The 18,627-nt window shown below is 41.0% G+C and overlaps 1 protein-coding gene across 4 annotated transcripts in view; it reads left to right on the top strand.

The window, feature by feature from the left end:
- Positions 1-18,627, top strand: part of Kat6a (lysine acetyltransferase 6A) — an 81,174-nt gene that overhangs the window by 45,380 nt on the left and 17,167 nt on the right. For 3 of the 4 annotated variants that reach the window (XM_039094586.2, XM_039094587.2, NM_001100570.3), the window contains 8 exon segments: positions 212-327; positions 795-876; positions 3,238-3,373; positions 4,701-5,014; positions 7,334-7,452; positions 12,205-12,320; positions 16,495-16,636; positions 18,161-18,322. In XM_039094586.2, the coding sequence (XP_038950514.1) occupies positions 212-327; positions 795-876; positions 3,238-3,373; positions 4,701-5,014; positions 7,334-7,452; positions 12,205-12,320; positions 16,495-16,636; positions 18,161-18,322 (1,187 nt within the window). 4 annotated transcript variants of the gene reach the window in all.

The following is an 18,627-nucleotide window of genomic DNA, read 5'->3' as shown; positions in this document are numbered from 1 at the left end:
GGACATGATTTTTATACTTACAGTGTGGGCAGATATGTTAACTTGGTTTTAGGAAAGAGTGCCAAGTCTTGGTGGCACACTGTGTGGCAAGCTTCCGGGAGTATCTTGCTTTATCTGATAGTTAGCTTAATTACTTTTTTATACTATTTATTTAGTATAATTAACAATAATTTTTGATTTTCATCATGGAGTATTTTTTGACTCTTACTAGGTCACCCATCCTGCTTAAAGTTCTCCCCAGAACTCACAGTGAGAGTGAGGGCCCTGCGGTGGCAGTGCATCGAGTGCAAAACGTGCAGCTCCTGTCGCGATCAAGGCAAAAACGCAGTGAGTGTCTTGGCTTCTCTCACGGCTGTGCCACTCAGTAGCCTTTTCCAGGCAGACATCAGTAATTGGAATATTGTTCACTGGGACGTAGACTGGGTAATTTATAAAGCAACTTATCATATATTTGCAGATATGAAACTATTCTCAAGAAAGTTCCCAATTCACTTGGCAGTACAGAGACATTGACTTATGAATTTTTTGTTAATTACGAGTTATCCTTTTCCATTTTTATTACAACAGACCAGGGTTAGCTCTTACCTGCCTATTATTGTACTAGAAAATATTGAACCTGTAGTTCTTCACCAAAGATTTCTGCTAATTTAGAACGCCTACTAAGTTGAAGTTTAATACTTTATTGTCTTTGAAGTTTCCCGGGTCTGATAAGTCCAAAATTTTTTCTGTCTCCTAAAGTTAAGCAGAAATATCTTTCCCTTCTCCTTCCTTTCTTTCTTCTTCTTTTTTTAAAGGATAACATGCTCTTTTGTGATTCATGTGACCGAGGTTTTCACATGGAGTGTTGTGACCCACCCCTCACACGGATGCCAAAAGGTGAGACGTTCCTTCTGAACTCAAACTGAGAAAGGGCGCTAGTGGAGCTGCATTTTATCTTCTGTTATGATGAAAAGTAATTGGTTCTCCTAGAGATTGATTTCTCCTAGAGATTGATTTCTCCTAGAGATTGATTTCTCCTAGAGATTGATTTCTCATAGAAGGCCAGCTGACATCTTAAAGGTAGGCTACACTTTTGTTAGGCTAGTTAACATGTTTGGATATGTTGTCAACTTGCAGTGTCTGTAAGGATGAAATGGTTTATGCTGGAATGTTTGCTTGTCTCTAACTAGACATGTATCATGAAATCTCTTTTAAAGGAGGAGATAAAACTGTATTAGGTTATTTTGGTTGTAGCACTACTTAGTACTTTTCAGGATCCTAGACTCAGACCTGATGTATTCAAAACTTTGCTTATAAGAAATTAAGCAAATAATTTGTGACCAAATAAGTTTGCAAATCCTAAGGTAGGTGCCAGCTTAGTGCTGGTTGGTTCTGTGGACACCCGGTCCTTGAAAGGTGTCACTGGGGTGCTCCATGGAGCACTGTTTGTTATCTCGTCATACTTTGTATAAGAGAAAATGTCAAGCCATGTCTAGTGGCATGGACCTTTAATTCCCACTTCCGGGGATTCTGAGAGATGGTGATCCTAAATTGAAGGCTTCCTTGAACAACGTGAATTCCAGACCAGTCTAGCTGACTTTTCATGACCCCATTTCACATTTGGAAAGAAAAAACATTGAGAGGAATAACTCCGTGGGTTGTGGTGGCCGAGAGTGTTTCAGTTTAGTTGGAACACCTGTTTATCCATGTTCTGTCTCCATAGATGCTGTTTCAACTCTTGCTTTTGATTGTATGGTCCCTAAGTAACACGCCTGTGGGATAAGAGCTCTAGTGTGACACCTGTAGTGTAACACCTGTAGGGTGTTTGATAATGTTTGCTTAGAGGTAGAAGGGACGCAGCCATAGTTTACAGCTGCCTATATGTCTTCCTTTTGTTACCCTTATGACAGATATCCTGTTACCACCTCTTGAAACACCCTAAATAATACGGGTAACCCTCTTTTTCTCTTCTTTGATCTATTTGAAGTTGACACATGAGGCCATCTTGAGAATCTTTCAAGACAAAGTTTCCAAATGAGTTTCTCCTGTACATTTAACTTCTATAAAAGTTATAATAGAGTAAGGCAGGAAGACTTCAGAAAGTCTTTTTTACAGAAAGCTGGGACAACAGTGGTTCATGGCCTCCTTATCAGCCCCTATTGTTATCATTTCACAGAAGCCGTAAGACACTTCAGAACTTAGGAAGCCAGTGTGCGTCTGACTGACCACAATCTGTAGGCCTCATTAGAGTACTCAGGAGCCATTTAGGGTCTCGCACTCAGCATCATTATGCAGCCATTGTCGTCAGCCTGTGGAGAGCACTAGTCTGTTACTTCACAGGAACCTTCCACTCTGAGCAGATGGAGTTTTGTGCTGCTCGTTGTATCACAACAGATAGATAGTACTGATATGCCTCATTACTAGTAATGTTACTTTGATGATTTAATTGCATTGTAAAGAAACCTGACTGGTTTTCCCCTTTGCCTACTAACAAGCAACTGTCAATCTTTCTTGCCTATGCAGCTCTTAATGTGATAGTTGCCCAGTGGTGATGGTCTAGTTCACCATTCTTCCTAAAGTGACTAAGTATAATCCTGACATAAATAAATGACTGCTGTCACTTTCTTAACATTTAGTTATTAAACTTTTTAAATCAGTAGCAGCAGGTGACTGTTTTGTCCTGTGGATGGTGGTTATTGCTTTAGTTGTTTGCCTACTAGAAATACCTTGAAATTGACATCCCTCCATGAGTGACTTCTGGCATTGTGACATTATATGATCTTCAAAACTAATGTGTTCCCCCTTCCTTGTCCTGGAAGCAACCTTATTCTAGGAAAAAAAGGCCTTTTATTATAGCCTAATAATTAGATACTAATATCTGGGACCTACTAGAATAGAATCACACCCCCCCTCCCATTTTGAGACACAGTGTCTCTATTGTGTAGCTCTTGCTGTCCCAGAACTCACAGAGCTCTACCTACCTCTGCTAGAATAAAGGTGTGTGCCCCCACACCTGGCTACAGCAGATATTTTTGATGGAGAATCAGTGGTTCCTGTCCATTTGCCTTGAGGTGTGTGTGAATTTCTTTGAGCTGTCCATAGGTGTGTGTCTGTGTTTTCAGTGGCTTTCTTCCTGCCCCAAGAGCAGTTCATTAGGTTTTTCACATAGTTCTTAAACTAACCTCGAGGGGTTGGGATCTGTGAGACCTTTGAGTATATTTGAGCTACACTTTTGTATAGAATTTTATTCTTTTACAGGCATGTGGATATGTCAGATATGCCGACCCAGGAAAAAAGGACGGAAACTGCTACAAAAGAAGGCAGCACAGATAAAACGGCGCTATGCTAATCCAATAGGACGTCCAAAAAACAGGTTAAAGAAACAAAGCACGGTGTAAGTTGTACTTATGGCAAGGTGAGGGGAGAAAAGGATAGGGCCTTCTCTATAGTGGAGGAGTCGCTTGTTTCTTTTAAGACAGAGGAGCCCAGTGTTGTAACTGGCACTTCTGTAGGACATGCTGATTTCGCCAGCTCTTAATGAAGTGCCCTGCAGGCCCTGCGCTAAGTGCCTTTTGTGTTGAGTCGTTCAGGTCTCCCTGCAACCTAGTGGGGTGTTGATGCAGTTGTTACCTTTATTTTTCAAAAGTGGAAGTTAAGACATAGAGAAATTAATTTGCATACAGTTACACATTAAGTGCTGAGCTGGGGTTAAAACCTAAGTCTGGCACCAAACTCTGATGCTTAAGTCTCTGCTCGTGAGAAGCAGCAGCCTTGATTGTTTATAGTAGACACGAGCAGATGACTGGGTAAGGTCTTACTGAGGTGACAAGTCTCAGTTTCATATTTTCATCAGTCATCAAAGTCACACGTTGTAGACTGGGAAACAAGGCTATTGCTGGAGGTGGGGGACAGGTTTCAGTAGCTTTCTGTCTGTTAGGAAAACTTTTACAGTAGTCCATTTTTGTTCATATAAAATGTTTTAAATCTGTGAACCTCTTTTAGTATCAAATTATTTATGTATCTTTCCTACACTTAATACTATCGTGAAGGTGATATAACAGAAATATATGAGCATTAGCAACCTGACATTTTTAGAACCAACATTCTAATCTGTGTTTTTCATCTCATAAGAAGCTCTAATTTGCCTTTTTAAAATGATCTTTTGATTTCTGGTATCAGAAAGTAAACCTATCTTTGTTTTAAGAGTTGAAAGTATAGCTCTTTGGTACAGTGATCACAGAATTAGAGGGCTTTATAATTCTGAAAGCTACGTGTTCACTAATCTAATTCATGTGCCAGAGAGATATTTTGTCCTATATGTATATTTGTAACAAATGGTGTGAACATGTGTTTGAAATTCTGCTTTAGGTTTCTTCCCACTAGGCTTCCCGGAATTAGATGGTTCTAAGATAATATTAGTTGATAATTTCCCTCCCTCCCTCCCTCCCTCCCGCCCTCCTCCTCTCTTTTGTTCTGTTCTTTTATCCAGGGTCTCAGTGTGCAGTTCTGGCTGGCCTGGAATCTGCTGTGTAGACCAGGCTTGCCTGAACTCACCTCAGAAATCCACCTGTCTCTGCTTTCTGAGTGCTAGAAGTCTAATATAAGTATATTTAAAAAATAAAGCTATAGATTATTTTCTAAGTTTATATTTTATATTAAACACAAAGCTTATGATGATTTCTTTTTAATAGTTATATTTTTTCTCCTGTTTGATTCTTTAGATCAAAAGGTCCCTTTAGCAAAGTTCGAACTGGTCCTGGAAGGGGTCGGAAACGTAAAATCACTGTATCCAGCCAGTCTGCGTCATCCTCAGAAGAAGGCTATTTAGAGCGGATAGATGGCTTGGACTTCTGCAGAGATAGCAGTGCCCCCTTGAAGTTCAACAAGAAAACCAAAGGGCTCATTGATGGCCTTACCAAATTCTTCACCCCTTCTCCTGATGGGCGGAAAGCCCGAGGGGAGGCGGTAGACTACTCTGAGCTCAGAATCAGGAAAAAGGGCAACAGAAAATCAAGTACTTCACATTGGCCCACAGGTAAAAGATTGAACCAAGCTTAGAAACAAACATTCCAAAGTGTATTATTATTTGCATTAACAATAGTCATTTAGAATAGTTTACATTTCATTGTAAAAATTATGGACAAGCCTGATGGCACAGACCTGTAATCGTAGCACTGGAGAGTCTGAGGCAGGAGGACCACATGTTCAAGACCAGCCTGGAATACGTAGCGAGACTCTGTGTCAAAACAAAAGTGGTGTAGAAGAATTTATTAAAGGTACATACTCATGTGGTACTGTGTCAGGAATTAGAGCTGGGGTAAAGTTGCAAAATTGTGACACTTGAAGCACTGTGGGTTTTGCTTTATTTCTGCAAGGAAATTAGAAAGAGCAGGCATGGTTAAACTGCTGTTCACTGAGGTATACAGGAAAGAGTAAAATATATGCAGGATGATGTGTGTCTGATTTTCTACTTTAGATCCTGGAAGTGTATTTGTAAGTTTTCGCATATTAAACAGTGAGAGAAGGGGCTTCCTATAGAGCTCCAGCCTGACAGGCTGTTTAGACTGATTTCCAACCTCTCAGAAGAGGAATGACCTGTGGAAAGGGCTCAGTAGCATGGTAGATAACTCAGGTCACACACTTACGGCCTTAAACAGTCTCTGTTGTGAGGCTTGAGTTAAGACAAAATCGTCAGGTCATGAAGTTGAAAGAGCTCTGAGAAAAATTTGGAAAATAAGAAGAAACTGGATCACGGGGACCAAAGGTCCGGGGTCTTACTACAAGAAAGGGTTGTTGTCATTGTTGTTGTTGTCGTCTTATTTTATTTATTTATTTTTATTTCATGAGAGTTGAATTTGTTGTTTAAAACCATGAAGTTATGAATATAGATTTCTAACATTTTTTTAAATTACTCTTCTTTCACATAATATATCCCAACTGCAGCTCTCCCCCACCCCCAATAAAGTTTTGTTTTGTTTTGTTTTTAAGTTTTAAGGTCTGCAAGTTTTTAAGTTTTAAGGTACTGCAAGAGAATTTAATTTTGGTTTTCCTTCTCAAATGTTCCATGAACAAGTGATTGTGTTATTTGCTTCTTCATTCCTGCATATGTGAATGGTTGGTTGGTCCAGGGGAGGAGTCCTCATCCCTCTCTGACCCTCTGTTCTGTAACTGACTAACTTGACTCTCATCAGAGTGCTGGTCAGTTACTGCTCGCATCAAGACTTCCCATGCTAGACTCTGGATGAACTTCAGTTGGAGCATGGTCATCCAGAATGATGCACAGTCCATTTATGTTAGACGTGCAGAAGGACTTCTAGAATTTTCATTGGAATGGAATCCATTGGAAATGGATTATTAAAAGAATCTCCTGGAAGCTTAGAGCTAGAAGTTGTTTTAGCAAATATGTAAAAAATATGTAGAGAACGAGCATGAAGCGTCAGTCATTGGTGCATCTTACTTTAGTAGGCTCTATGATTTTATTTATGCATTGTAAATACTAAGATCCAATTTGTGCATCATCTTGTACAGTGTCACGGAATGCAATCTCGGTCTGTGCCTGTATCCATCTGTGCTGTGCACTAGGGGCATTAAAACTACTCGGTTACGTTAGATTGTACTGTCTTTTCAGTTTGAGAATGTTGTCATCCTTGAGTTTTTGTCTTCTTTTTCTTATTGTACTAAATGAATCACAGAGCCAGTATATGCAGTCAATTTGAAAAGAACTGTCACTGATTGGTCTTTTCAGCCATACTCAAAGAGGAGGTCACCAGAGTGTCATCTTCAAAGCAAAGGATAATGATCTGCATAATCCCCATACTCCCTTCACTAATTATTTTGCCCAGTTGAGGAAGAGCCATCATTTAGTGGATGATTATCATAATTTTTCATACTTACCCAGAGGATTATCATCTGTGGTCCTCAGGTTTGTGGAGTTTGTGCTTTAACAGGGCACCCAGAATGTGAAGGGAGTTAGTATTTCCTGGTATCAGTTAACATAGCTCTTTTGAAGTCTGTGTGGTGATTGTTGATGCATTAAATTCATGCTAAAAGTGTCAATAGTCACACTTTCAAAATAACATTTCTGCTCTTTAGACCCTTTTCTTGTTCTGTCTGTTGAAATTAATCTTTTAATGAATTTAAGTTTGGTTATGTCATTTTTAGGAAAATTTAAGACAATTTGGGTCTTTTTTTACTAGAAGGACAGATTGTTAATACTTGAATAATGTTTCTGAGAGTCACTTTAATGCTGTCCTTTTCTTGGGTAGAACATAAGTAATGTTAAAGTCTCCATACTGAAATCTTTATTAAATTGAAGACAGTACAAATAACACGTGAGTCCTTTCTTTTTGTGTAGACAATCAGGACGGCTGGGAAAGCAAACAGGAAAGTGAGGAGCGGCTTTTTGGGAGCCAAGAAATCATGACGGAAAGAGATATGGAATTATTTCGTGATATCCAAGAACAAGCACTGCAGGTAAAATTGTATATTCAGGCTAAACAGTCAAGGGCCTGTAACGTAGAGCAAGCGGCCCTGAGTGCTGCTGGGTAGAACAAGAAATAGCTGTGCGTGCAGGATGTGCGCAGCTTGCCTCGTTCTGGGATTCCTTTCAGACTGCAGCTGCTGAGGTTTTGCCAAGAACAACATTGCTTTGGTTACCAATATTAAGGAAGCATACTATATTTTCTTCCTGCATTAAGTAAAGTTGGTTATTTTACTATTATTGTTTGTTATATGTATGAGTACTTTGCCTGCATGTAAACCTGTATACCATTTGCGTGTTTCCTGGGACTGAGTTACAGATCACTGTGAGCTGCCATGTAGGTGCTGCAAATCTAGCCCAGATCCTCTGCTGCCGAGCTAACTCTCCAGTTGTTCATGATCTTTTGTTGTGTGAGTAAAAACTCTTTAGGTTAAAAGATAGTACATCATGGTAATGAGCAAATGGCAGGAACATGGCTCCTGGTAATCCCTCCAAAGGTGTGCCCAGTGACCCAACTCCCTTCTTCAGAGCCACACACGTTAAGGGTTCTCTCATTTCCCAGTAGTGCCATAAGCTGGCTTTGGGGAGACATGAAGAGCCACACGGTAACAGTGTGGCTACACATTTGCATGCACAAACAGGTGGCGTTTTTGGCTCCTTATTATTACCTATACATTGGAGCCATTAGCACATTCAGAATGTACCCAGGATGTGACTGCTGCTTCCTGCTTCAGAGCTTCCATCATTTGGTTTTTGGGTATTACCATAGTTTGCAGACTGCCTCTGGCCTTCACTCTTCCCTCGCTGCCTTGCCTCCATCTCTAGCCTTGTTCTTTACACAGAGTAACTTATTTTGTGACCTAAGTTGGATTGTGCCACTTTTCTGCTCGGAATACCTCCAGTGTCTCTTAGCCCTACGTAGAATTTTTAACAAACCACATCTGTATCCATACCCTCAAGATGTGGGTGCTGTGGTGCACACTTCCCTCTCTGGCTGCTGTCCTTCCACCCTTGCCTAGGCTTCCCCAGCCCCAGACACCTTCTTTCCTCAGGCCACACCAAATACAGTCTTACTGTAGCGCTTGTGTTCTCATGTCCACGCGTGCCTAGTTAACTCACTGTTTACTTTCTCTAGATCACAGCTTTCCAGAGGGGCCCTCCCAACTCAAACCACGGGTAAAACACTGTTAGCCGCCCACTCTGTCACTCACCACCCCCTCTCTGCTGTCTCTCCTCCATGCTGCTCCTCATCTCTCAAGTTGTATGTATGTATGTATGTAGACAGGGTCTTACCATGTAGCCTTGGCTAGCCCAGAGCTTACTGTGTAGACCAGCTTAGTCTTGATTTCAAAGCCTGCCTCAGTCTTCTAAGTGTTGGGATAAAAGACTTGCACTAGCATCCAGTTTGAATTTATTCATGTCTAGGATTTAAGTGCCTTAGGAGTGACAGTTTGCCTTTATTTACTGCTATAAATGGAGGGGTTAGCCTGCAGTCAAGGCTTTATTTACTGGATAAAGTTTCTGCTGGGATGAGAATAAGTGTAGTAGGCATGTGAAGGAAAAGATGACTAGAGAGTTAAAGGGACTGCTGAGCTCCAAGACAACATACACTAGTAATATGGCCAGTAGTGTGTGTGGGTCTCCAGGTTAAGAGGTGAAGCTCCACAAGAGAACAGTCCAGTAGTCTATGGTGCGTGTGTGTGCGTGCACCACAAAGGGATTTAGTATATTAGCTTACACAGTAGGGATTGGATGGATGAGCCGTGTCTGTGGGTCTAGTATTAAAGCTCTAGAAGATTTCTGCTGCCTCATAGGCAGCCTGCATTGGAAACGTGAAGAGGCTGCTGTCGGGAGGACCACAGCACCGTCACCTCGACAAGCCTCAGTGTAGGAAGAAACAAAGGCAAGCATGGCTTTCCCTCTGGCTTCTTTATGTTACGGCCACCTGTCAGGAGGTTTTGTGCAGTCTGAGTTTGGGGGTCTTCCTCTTCAGTTAAACTGGTCTGGAAATGTGCAGTAGGCATGTGTCTGATGATTGCAGATCCTGTCAGGTTGGTAATCAAGGCTGAACGTTACCCCCAGCTCTTCACTGTTTGGTTCATGCAGCACACAGCACAGTAAGCAAACCTAAGGAGGGATTCTGAAGACGGTGGAGACCCAAGAGAAGGACACCCCACAGCAGTTTAGTAAGCGTCTGTCTTGCATGGAGGACACAAACAGCTAGATATTGTATGTCTAAGTCATTAACATGTGAAGTGGAAACGACAGAAATTCTGCTTTAATGATCTTTCTCCAGGAGATCGTTTTCTTTACAATGTGTGTGTCTGGCTTTGTATTGAGCAGATAAAGATACAGACGCGGAGCTTTCAGTCTCTTCAGAGAACACAGAATACAAATCGGTCCTAGAGAGGAAGGAAGAGTGCAATGGGAGATTGTAATAGGGCTTCCTGGGCTGTATTGCATGGCTGTGTTCAGAAGCTAGTAGAAAAGGAAGGTGTTTTCAAAGCAGTGCTCTACAAGTGTGAGAAGAGTCAGCAAGACTGAAGAAGAGTGACGCGGACTGGCCTGGGAAACATCAGGGTCACAGAGAATAAAACTGAGGAACTGCTGACTAGGGGTGAATAGTGAAACTGGAGAAACAGGCCACAAGTTGGGATTGGGTTTGCTTTTTATCATTAATCCGTTTGGGGAAGCCCTCAAATGAAATTACAAGATTTTACTCTGATTGAGGTTGGTTTTCCTCAGACTGGATGTCTGCCTCCATTGGTAAGAGTGCTTGCCTAGACAGCACACAGTCCTAGGGTGGTCCCACACATGATCAAATGGTGGTGGCACACACCCGTAATCCCAGCACACAGGAGGTGGGCAGAGCATCAGATGACTTTGTGGTAATTCAGTAATGGATAGGGCAAGGTACGTGAGCGAGTGAGCGAGCGAGTGAGCGAGCGCATGTGTAGTTGCTTGCTTCCTCATGTAGAGTTGTTGACTTAACCTGTGAGTGGAAGATCCTTCCTCTGAAGGCTACACAGGGGAATTGAGGTGGGGAGGGGGTGGAGTATGTGTGCATGAGCGCATGTGCCAGAGCATTGCACAGCCAGCAGGTAAAGGTGTGTGGGCAGAGGGTCTGTCTGTCTGCCTCTTACCTGTGGGGATGTGTAAGCAGTTATACTGGAACTGGGTCTCCACGTTCTCATCGGGCATCCGACTGGAGGAGCACTGGGGGGCCAATGGGAGGACTCTCCCATGGCAGGCTGTATCACAACAGGTGCACGTTTTAGCTTTTTACTTCCTATTTAATCCAGACTTCAGGAAGGTAGCTTTGAGTTCTGGTATTTGGTTAATCTATTTTCCTAAACGACGACTGTTGTTGTGAGGTGCAAAGGCAGATGAAAGGATCTTACTTTATAGATTAGAGTACTTACAACCTAGAATGCAGTTTAAAGATCAGCCTTTAAATCTTTTTACAAAATTGCATTTTAATCATTTTCAGTGTGTTTCTGTACTGTTTTTAATGGTCGGAGGAGTCCTGGAACTCGCTGGTGATACAGTGAGTTTTATCCAGAAATAATCGTCTTTTGTTTTAAGGTGTCTCAGGAAGAGCTTGGTCTCACTTGGCTGTATTCCAGGGTGAAATCTGAGATGAGCCCCTTGGCCTTTGAGGAAAGGGAATGATTAGGAAAGGGAAGGAGGGAATTGCCAATCAGAGGTGCTGAGAGGTTAATTTCTTATTAATGAGTTTCAACAAACCTTAGAATATGAGTCTTTATCTTTTTAGTTTTGTTGTATGTGTATGTATGGACTTGAAAGAGGGGACTTTTAATCTCTCAGTGGTTTTAAAAAAATGTTGAAAGATAATTTTGATTTTTTTAAATGAAGAATTACTAATACTTCTATCTGGGCAGCCTAAATTGTGGTTCTGTCATCTTTTTAGGTGAGTTGATATTCGTGAAATGTCTGTGATGAACGCATACATGCATATATGAATTTGTTGCTTGGTTGTATGCAGAGTAAATGAGATGGCCTTTGAATTAAGTGTGTTAAGCCCGAGTTTTAGGAGCAGCTTGGATTTGAACCTCTAGGGTAGAAAACGAGTCATCAAGGCTACAGACACCATTTTTTCTTGACAGTGCTCTTCAGATTATTACGGGAGTAAGAGGAGCATCAAGATCATTTATAAATAGGAAAAGATTGGCCGGTGTAAAAAAAACAGTGTGATTTTGTTCCATCAAACTGCACAGCTCCTAATGACTAAAATCACATGTGGTACAAATTGAAGAAGACCTTTTGGTACTTGCTTTGTCACCTTCCTTTTATGTTACTTCCAAGTCAGAAAACCTTTGTTTCCTGTGGTGCTTATATGGTCAGTACAGGGCATCTGTTTTATTGCTAGCCAGCAGGAGTATTCAACCCCTGCTCTTTAACTCAACAGTTTATTTCATAAAAGTCATTAAAGGAGTAAGCTTATTTGAGGAAAATGTCCAGTCTGTCAACAGAGAGCTCAGTAATAACAACTCTATAGGGCTAAGAGGTTTGCTCGCACTGGGTGTGAGCCAGCTGTTTAAATGTACGACTTTCTTTAAGATTGGTTAGCTTGCACTTGACTTCTCATTGCTCTCTTACAGGTCCACAAAAACAACATTTAGATTCAGGGCATTAATGTTATTAATTAATGTTTTGTTACTTTTGTTGTTAGGTCAGTATTTTTTAGTTAGCTAACGTGTGTAATGTTTTTCTTGACTATATAGAAAGTTGGAGTAACTGGGCCCCCTGATCCACAAGTCCGCTGTCCCTCCGTCATTGAGTTTGGGAAGTATGAAATCCACACCTGGTATTCCTCTCCATATCCTCAAGAATACTCAAGGTATGTTTGGATCCTGTCAGACTGTAGAGTAGAAGGTTTCATCTAGCTCATCTTTGCAGGAAGAAGCTTTCAAGTGCCCATGTGAGCAGTGTGCTTTAATAGCTGCTTCTCTAGCTATCTTTAGGTGTCCTTGTCTGATACTCTTCCAAAGCAATTTCAAAACTATAGACCAGGGGTTGGGGATTTAGCTCAGCGAAGGCCCTGGGTTCAGTCCCCAGCTCCGGGAAAAAAAAACCAAAAACCAAAACAAAACAAAAAAACCTTGGCAAAACTATAGACTATATTACATTGACTGACTAATGCTCTGTGGTATTATCTTTAAGGGAGTATCATGAGTAAAAACACTTAGGTTGAATTTATTAAGAAAAGATTAAATTATATTCAGGTATGATCCATTTGTGTGTGTGTGTCTGTGTGTATTTGTGTGTGTTACGTGTGCATGTAAAAGGAAGGCAGGAAATTCAGCAATTTTACAGTTCCCTGATACCTGGTAATTTATTACTTTGGAGTTTTGAATAGCTATGATCTTGTATGGTCAGAAAGAAATAAATGTTACTATTTTTAAATTTTTTATTAATATTTGTATGTGCATATGTATGCCACGCCACATCTGTAGGAGTCAGTGGACAAACCATGGGAATCAGTTTTCTCCTTCCACCATGTGGGCCCTAGCCATTAAAGTCAAGATTATTTTACCTGCTAATAAGCCATCTCTTTGGTTCCTGTTACCACCACTTTAAAGCAAGTTCTTATCACACGTATTAATCTGTCAGCTGTCCAGTGATTGTAGTGCAGATAAATTGAAACCACATGCACCTTGACTCTTCTACAAAAGGGAGGAGTGGCTGGGGAGAGGCGGCTTTTGTACTTGCAAAAGGTCAGATGAGAATGTAGTTAGGGGCTTTTGTCTTAGAAGACATTGAAAGTATACATGAATTTTTTGCCATGTATTCTGATAAAATTGTTGCTAGAGCTGTTTGCGAGGGGCACTGGTTCAATGAAGAAGTAAATATTACCAGCAGAAAATACTCCCGAAAATAAAATAAAAGTTAGAAAGAGACAGTGAAGGAACTGTATAGTCAGTCACCTTCCTAGGGCAAATTTCAGACATTTCTGATACATTCCTTACTCATTGTAATTTCTTTGGTTCTCCATTAGAATTATCCAGTTTAATAGTCTCCAGCAGTTTAATGGGTGCTGTTTTCTGTCCTAGTTTTTATTCTTGCAGGTACATTTTTAAAAATTAAATATATCTACTCAATTGAGTTCTGTGGATTTACTTCTGAGTTCTTTTTAATTTGAGTAAAACGCCTAGAGACCTTAGGCTTTTAAAAAATAAGTGTTTGTGGTATATGTGCCTTTGTGTGTGCATGGGTACACATGTATGTAGAGACCCAAGGTTGATGTAGGGAATCTACTGTATGATGAATTCACCTCACCCTTTTGAGACAGGAATTCTCAATCAAACCCAGCTCACATACCCAGCTAGCTTCACCAGCCATCTTGCTCATGGATCCCCTGTTGCTAGCTGAAGTAACAGGTGGACTACTGGTCCCACCAGATAGCTCTGTAGGTTCTGGACCTGAGCTTCCATCCTGGTCTTGCATGACAAGCACTCTCACTTCCCAGCCCTGTCTAGAAATCATATCTTCTTCACATAATAAACCTCCATTCTTAATAAAGTTGGTGGTCTCTTCTTACTGTTTTTTACTAGATTGCTTCTAGATTAATTTCTTGCTAAACACCTTTAAAACAAATTCCAAGTCTCATAGCATACAAAAACTTTGTACAATCCTGAAAGAAAAGGTTTAGCGGGGGTCATAGGATTGGCTTTAAGGTGTGCTGCATAAAACCTAAGTATTTATCTATGCCCAGTGTATTAAATAATCTTTCCCTGGTTCACACAAACAGATGAACCAAAGTAAAGCAACACCAGGGAAGCTATACTACAGAACATGGATGGGGCCAGTAAAGAAATCAACATCATGGGGGCCCCCACTCAGAGCACTCAGAGATTAGCTTCAGAGCACCCTCTTTGCTGTGAGGTCATTTCAAACTCTCAGTGAGGCTGATTCCCATGTAATAAAGTAGCTCAAGAAATTCTTTCCTTTAATTCTCTTCCTGTCTTGGTTTGGAACAGACTGAGAGTACTGCTAGAACCAGATGTGCATGATGTCAGTTATTGAAGAAGAAACCAAACAGTTTTTAATGCCTTAGCTGTTCAGTGATAAGGTAAAACGGAAGAAAAGAGAGTAAAAATTACTGCTGTAAACTATAGCATGGGTAGCTGTCACCCGTGGCGCTTTACAACTGACTAAGTGTCTCTGGACTAACGCTGAGATTTTCTACCTCCATTTGCAGACCTGTCCATCAAGTATGTTAAGGACAGTTTAGTTTGTAGGAGCCTGAAGTAGGATGCGGGCTCACTTCCTGTCTGGAGCGAACAGCCATATTACACACTACAGTAGCATCTGTAACTTGACTTATGCTTCATTTACGAGATACCTGATAGGATAGATATGTCTCTGGCCTTTCTTTTCACTTTTTACTTTACAAACAAAGTTGCTAAGTTGTGATGTTCCTGCTTGGCCTCTTTAGATAAATTTAAGAGGGTTCGGAGAGTGTGTGTGCATGCGTGTCTGTGCATGTGAGCGTGTGTGCCCATGTACCCTTGTATACCTATGTGCTCTATGGCACAAATGTGGAGACCAAGAAACAACTTTTCGATCTTGTCTTCTACCTTGTTGAAGCAAGGTCTCTCGTTTCTGCTGCTGGCTCTGTATTTCAGGTTAGCTGACCCAGAAGTTTCTGGGCAGTTCTTCTGTCTTGCCATAGGAATACTGGGATGACTGATTGCAAACATAAACTACTACATCCCGATTTTTTAATTCGTTCTTTGTTTTGTTTTGGTTTTCTGTCCTTTTTGCAATTTTTTTTTTTTTTAGTCTTTGTTTTTGGTGGGTTTGTTTGATGAAACAGGGTCTTGCTATGTAAACTTGGCTGGCCTGGAACTCAGAGATCTATCTGCCTCTGCCTCCCAAGTGCTAGGTGTAAAGGTGTGCGCCACCACACCTAGCTTTTGTGCTTTTATTTTTATTTTTAAAGATAGAAACCTAACCCAGGGTGACTTGTTACTTGTGAGTGCTTACCACTGAGCTAACTATCCAGTATCATTCTCCACAGCACCAAGATTGTCTCAAGTCATCCAGATTGTACAGCTGTCTTACCAGCCCAGCATGATAATTTTGTATTTTAGCCCTTGCTGGCCTTGAACTCATAGAGATCTGCCTACTATATCTCTGTAGCGCTTGGATTGAACAAACACCACCATGCCCTACCCAAAATAACAAACTTTTGACTAACAGGATTTCTTCATGCAATGTTATTTGTTTTTGTTGTTGTTTAAACCAGGGAAGGATGGAAACAGAACTTTAGGGCATAAAGGATGTGGTATACAGTATAGCCTAACATAAAGGGTGTGGTATACAGTATAGCTTAACTTCCCCAAACATACTCAGTGTTACAATTTCATACTTAAAAGCAATCACAAAGTATGATTTTCCAGTGTACACTTTCATGTCCATTTTGCCTAGCATTACATAACATGTATAGGTCTCTACCACAGAGTCTGACACCTGGTAAGTATTCAAGAGCTTATTTCCTGAAATCAAGACATGAATGAGGAAATAAGGAAGGAATTATGAATCTATAGCTTTATTCTGTTATAGGAGATTCTCCAGGGGGTGACATTGTGAGATTTGTCAGGTCTGTTGAAAACCACTGAGCCAGCTGGCCTGGCTTCTCACTTCTGTCCTGCTGCTACTGTTCAGTTGGTGGGTGCTACCTAGAGTTTGTCCCCTGCCTACTTTTGTAGGAAAAAAAATGCTACACTCGTACCACCTTTTTAAAGTTAATTATTTTTAATTTAGGGGTGGCACACATAGAAGTCAGAGGACAACTTGTGGGAGTCATTTCTCCCCATTTACCATGTCTGTCTGGGGAGTCAAGCTCAAGTGGTCAAGCTTAGCAACAGCCGCCTCTAACCACTGAACTATCTTCCCAGCCCTTGTTCTTCCTACTCTTTAACCTGGGTGGGAGTAAGACACAGAAAAGTTAAGAGTCATGAGAATTTGAAGATTTAAATATAAAGCCCTATTTTAATTATCATTTGCAGGCTGCCTAAATTGTATCTTTGTGAGTTCTGTCTAAAATATATGAAAAGTAGAACTATTCTCCAGCAGCACATGAAGAAATGTGGTTGGTTCCATCCTCCCGCCAATGAGATTTACCGAAAGAATAATATTTCTGTCTTTGAGGTAAGGTAGCTGTCCAGTACCTGTCTTCCTGACCATTTCAAACCCAGTGCTCTCTGTGCTACATCTGTTGTTCACTCACTACCAAGTCAGAGAACTCATGGCTATGAGAAGCAGAGTTAGGGCAGTCCAGATGGGACCGAGCCCAGCTTACAGTAAATACTCGGATTTCATTGACTCAAAACGTCAGTCCTAATGTATCTAACTGTTTTATATCACAAGGGAAAGATACTGCTAATTAAACATTTTAAGATCCCACTTGACAAAATGCCAGTCAGTTTTTACATCATACAAGGATGTGATAAAAATAGATCTTAGAATCTGGGAGATACAGCCTTTAGAAAGGATTTGTAAACCAGGGATATTGGCTTGTGCCGATAATCTCAGAAGGCCAAGGCAGGAAGATTGCCATGAAGTTGAGGCCAGCCTGGGCTACACAGTGAGTTCCAGGCCAACCTGAGTTACAATCTCAGGGGAAACCAAAACCACAGTGATAAAGTGTTTGTATTATTCACAGAGTACATTACAGATGTGTGTTTAGTATCATTAGTGAGTCACAATAGGATGATACAGTGATGACATGTGTTACATGAGTGTGATTCTGTGTTCTCATTAACAGTCGTCTTTAACTTCTTGATCCACATTGAGTACATGTATGTTGGGTCCTGTTATTTAATGTAGTGATAGGTTTTCAGATGATCTGGGTCTCCTCAGTCTCCTTTCCTGGATGACAGTTTAAGTCATCAATGGAAGGGAACACTTCACTTGGGAGTTGGACGTGTCAGGTGAATTATATCTATTTTGGTTAAGAATGCCCAACAGCACAGTGCTCCTTGACCTTTCCATGTTAGTAGATATGTATTCTATAAGAAGCCGTATTGAGGTGGATCATCTAGGAGTGCAGTTTTGTGTGGCTGTGTCTTGGGATAACTCTTATGGAGACCCAAAAGCCTTTTCACAAAAGAGCAAACTTCAGCCTAAGACGAAGGGATGTCAGGATGGACAGATGACAGTGCTCCTGATCTTGGCCACCTTGAGTGTCCCTTGCCAGGTGCTTACCTAAGACACTGCCCTGCACTCCTGAGTGGCACTCATTAACACTCTGTAATTCTGCCTGTGGCTGTGCCTAATCATGGTAGGCAGGCTGCTTCTGGGATATCAGTCTTAACATATTACCTAGTAAGTAAATTTCAGAAGAGCTTACACTTAGATCTTTTGTTAAATGAAATGCTTTTTACAGTGAAGCTTGTCAACTGCAGTATCCTGGAAATTAGTTCTTTAGGAAACCAAAATAGCCATTTCAGACCTAGGTTCTCTCCTCCCTCTATCTGTTCAGGCTCGATGAGGCTTAGAGTCTTCTACAATGCATTCCGTCACCTTAGAACAGCAAGCACATCAGACTGTCATCTCAAAGGGTAGTCTCCAGGCTAGACTAAGGTACCTAGTGATGTGTAGTTGATGTGTGACTCTAGAACCAAAGAACATTTTCCTGACCACCGTTTGGTCTTGTTTGTTTTTTTCCTTCAGGTTGATGGGAATGTGAGTACCATTTATTGTCAAAATCTGTGTCTCTTGGCAAAGTTGTTTCTTGACCACAAAACACTCTATTATGACGTGGAGCCATTTCTCTTCTATGTTTTAACACAGAATGATGTCAAGGGCTGCCACCTTGTTGGCTACTTTTCTAAAGTAAGTGTGTCAGTTTAAAGTTGCTTGAATTCTTGTAGAAGTCTGGGACAGTGTACTAGTTCTCAGGAGGGGATACAACATGTAAACCCTTGTAGATACCTTTTGGCCTTTTCAGAAAGGAAATAGAAGCAACATTCAGACACTTAGCAACCGTTAGAAGATGCCTGGTAACATTCAGCAGACTATCCTCCTAGGAGGAAGAACTGTGGTAATACCCAAGAGGAAAAGCTGTAGAACAACCTCTAGTCCCGTGATGATTGCAGGGAGAGCTCGTGAGATAAACACTGCCATTGCCTCCCAAGTTC

Source organism: Rattus norvegicus, chromosome 16, assembly GCF_036323735.1.
Source record: "Rattus norvegicus strain BN/NHsdMcwi chromosome 16, GRCr8, whole genome shotgun sequence".
Taxonomy (NCBI): domain Eukaryota; kingdom Metazoa; phylum Chordata; class Mammalia; order Rodentia; family Muridae; genus Rattus; species Rattus norvegicus.
The sequence above is the reverse complement of the archived record's forward strand: the minus strand, read 5'-3'. Positions and strand labels throughout refer to the sequence as shown.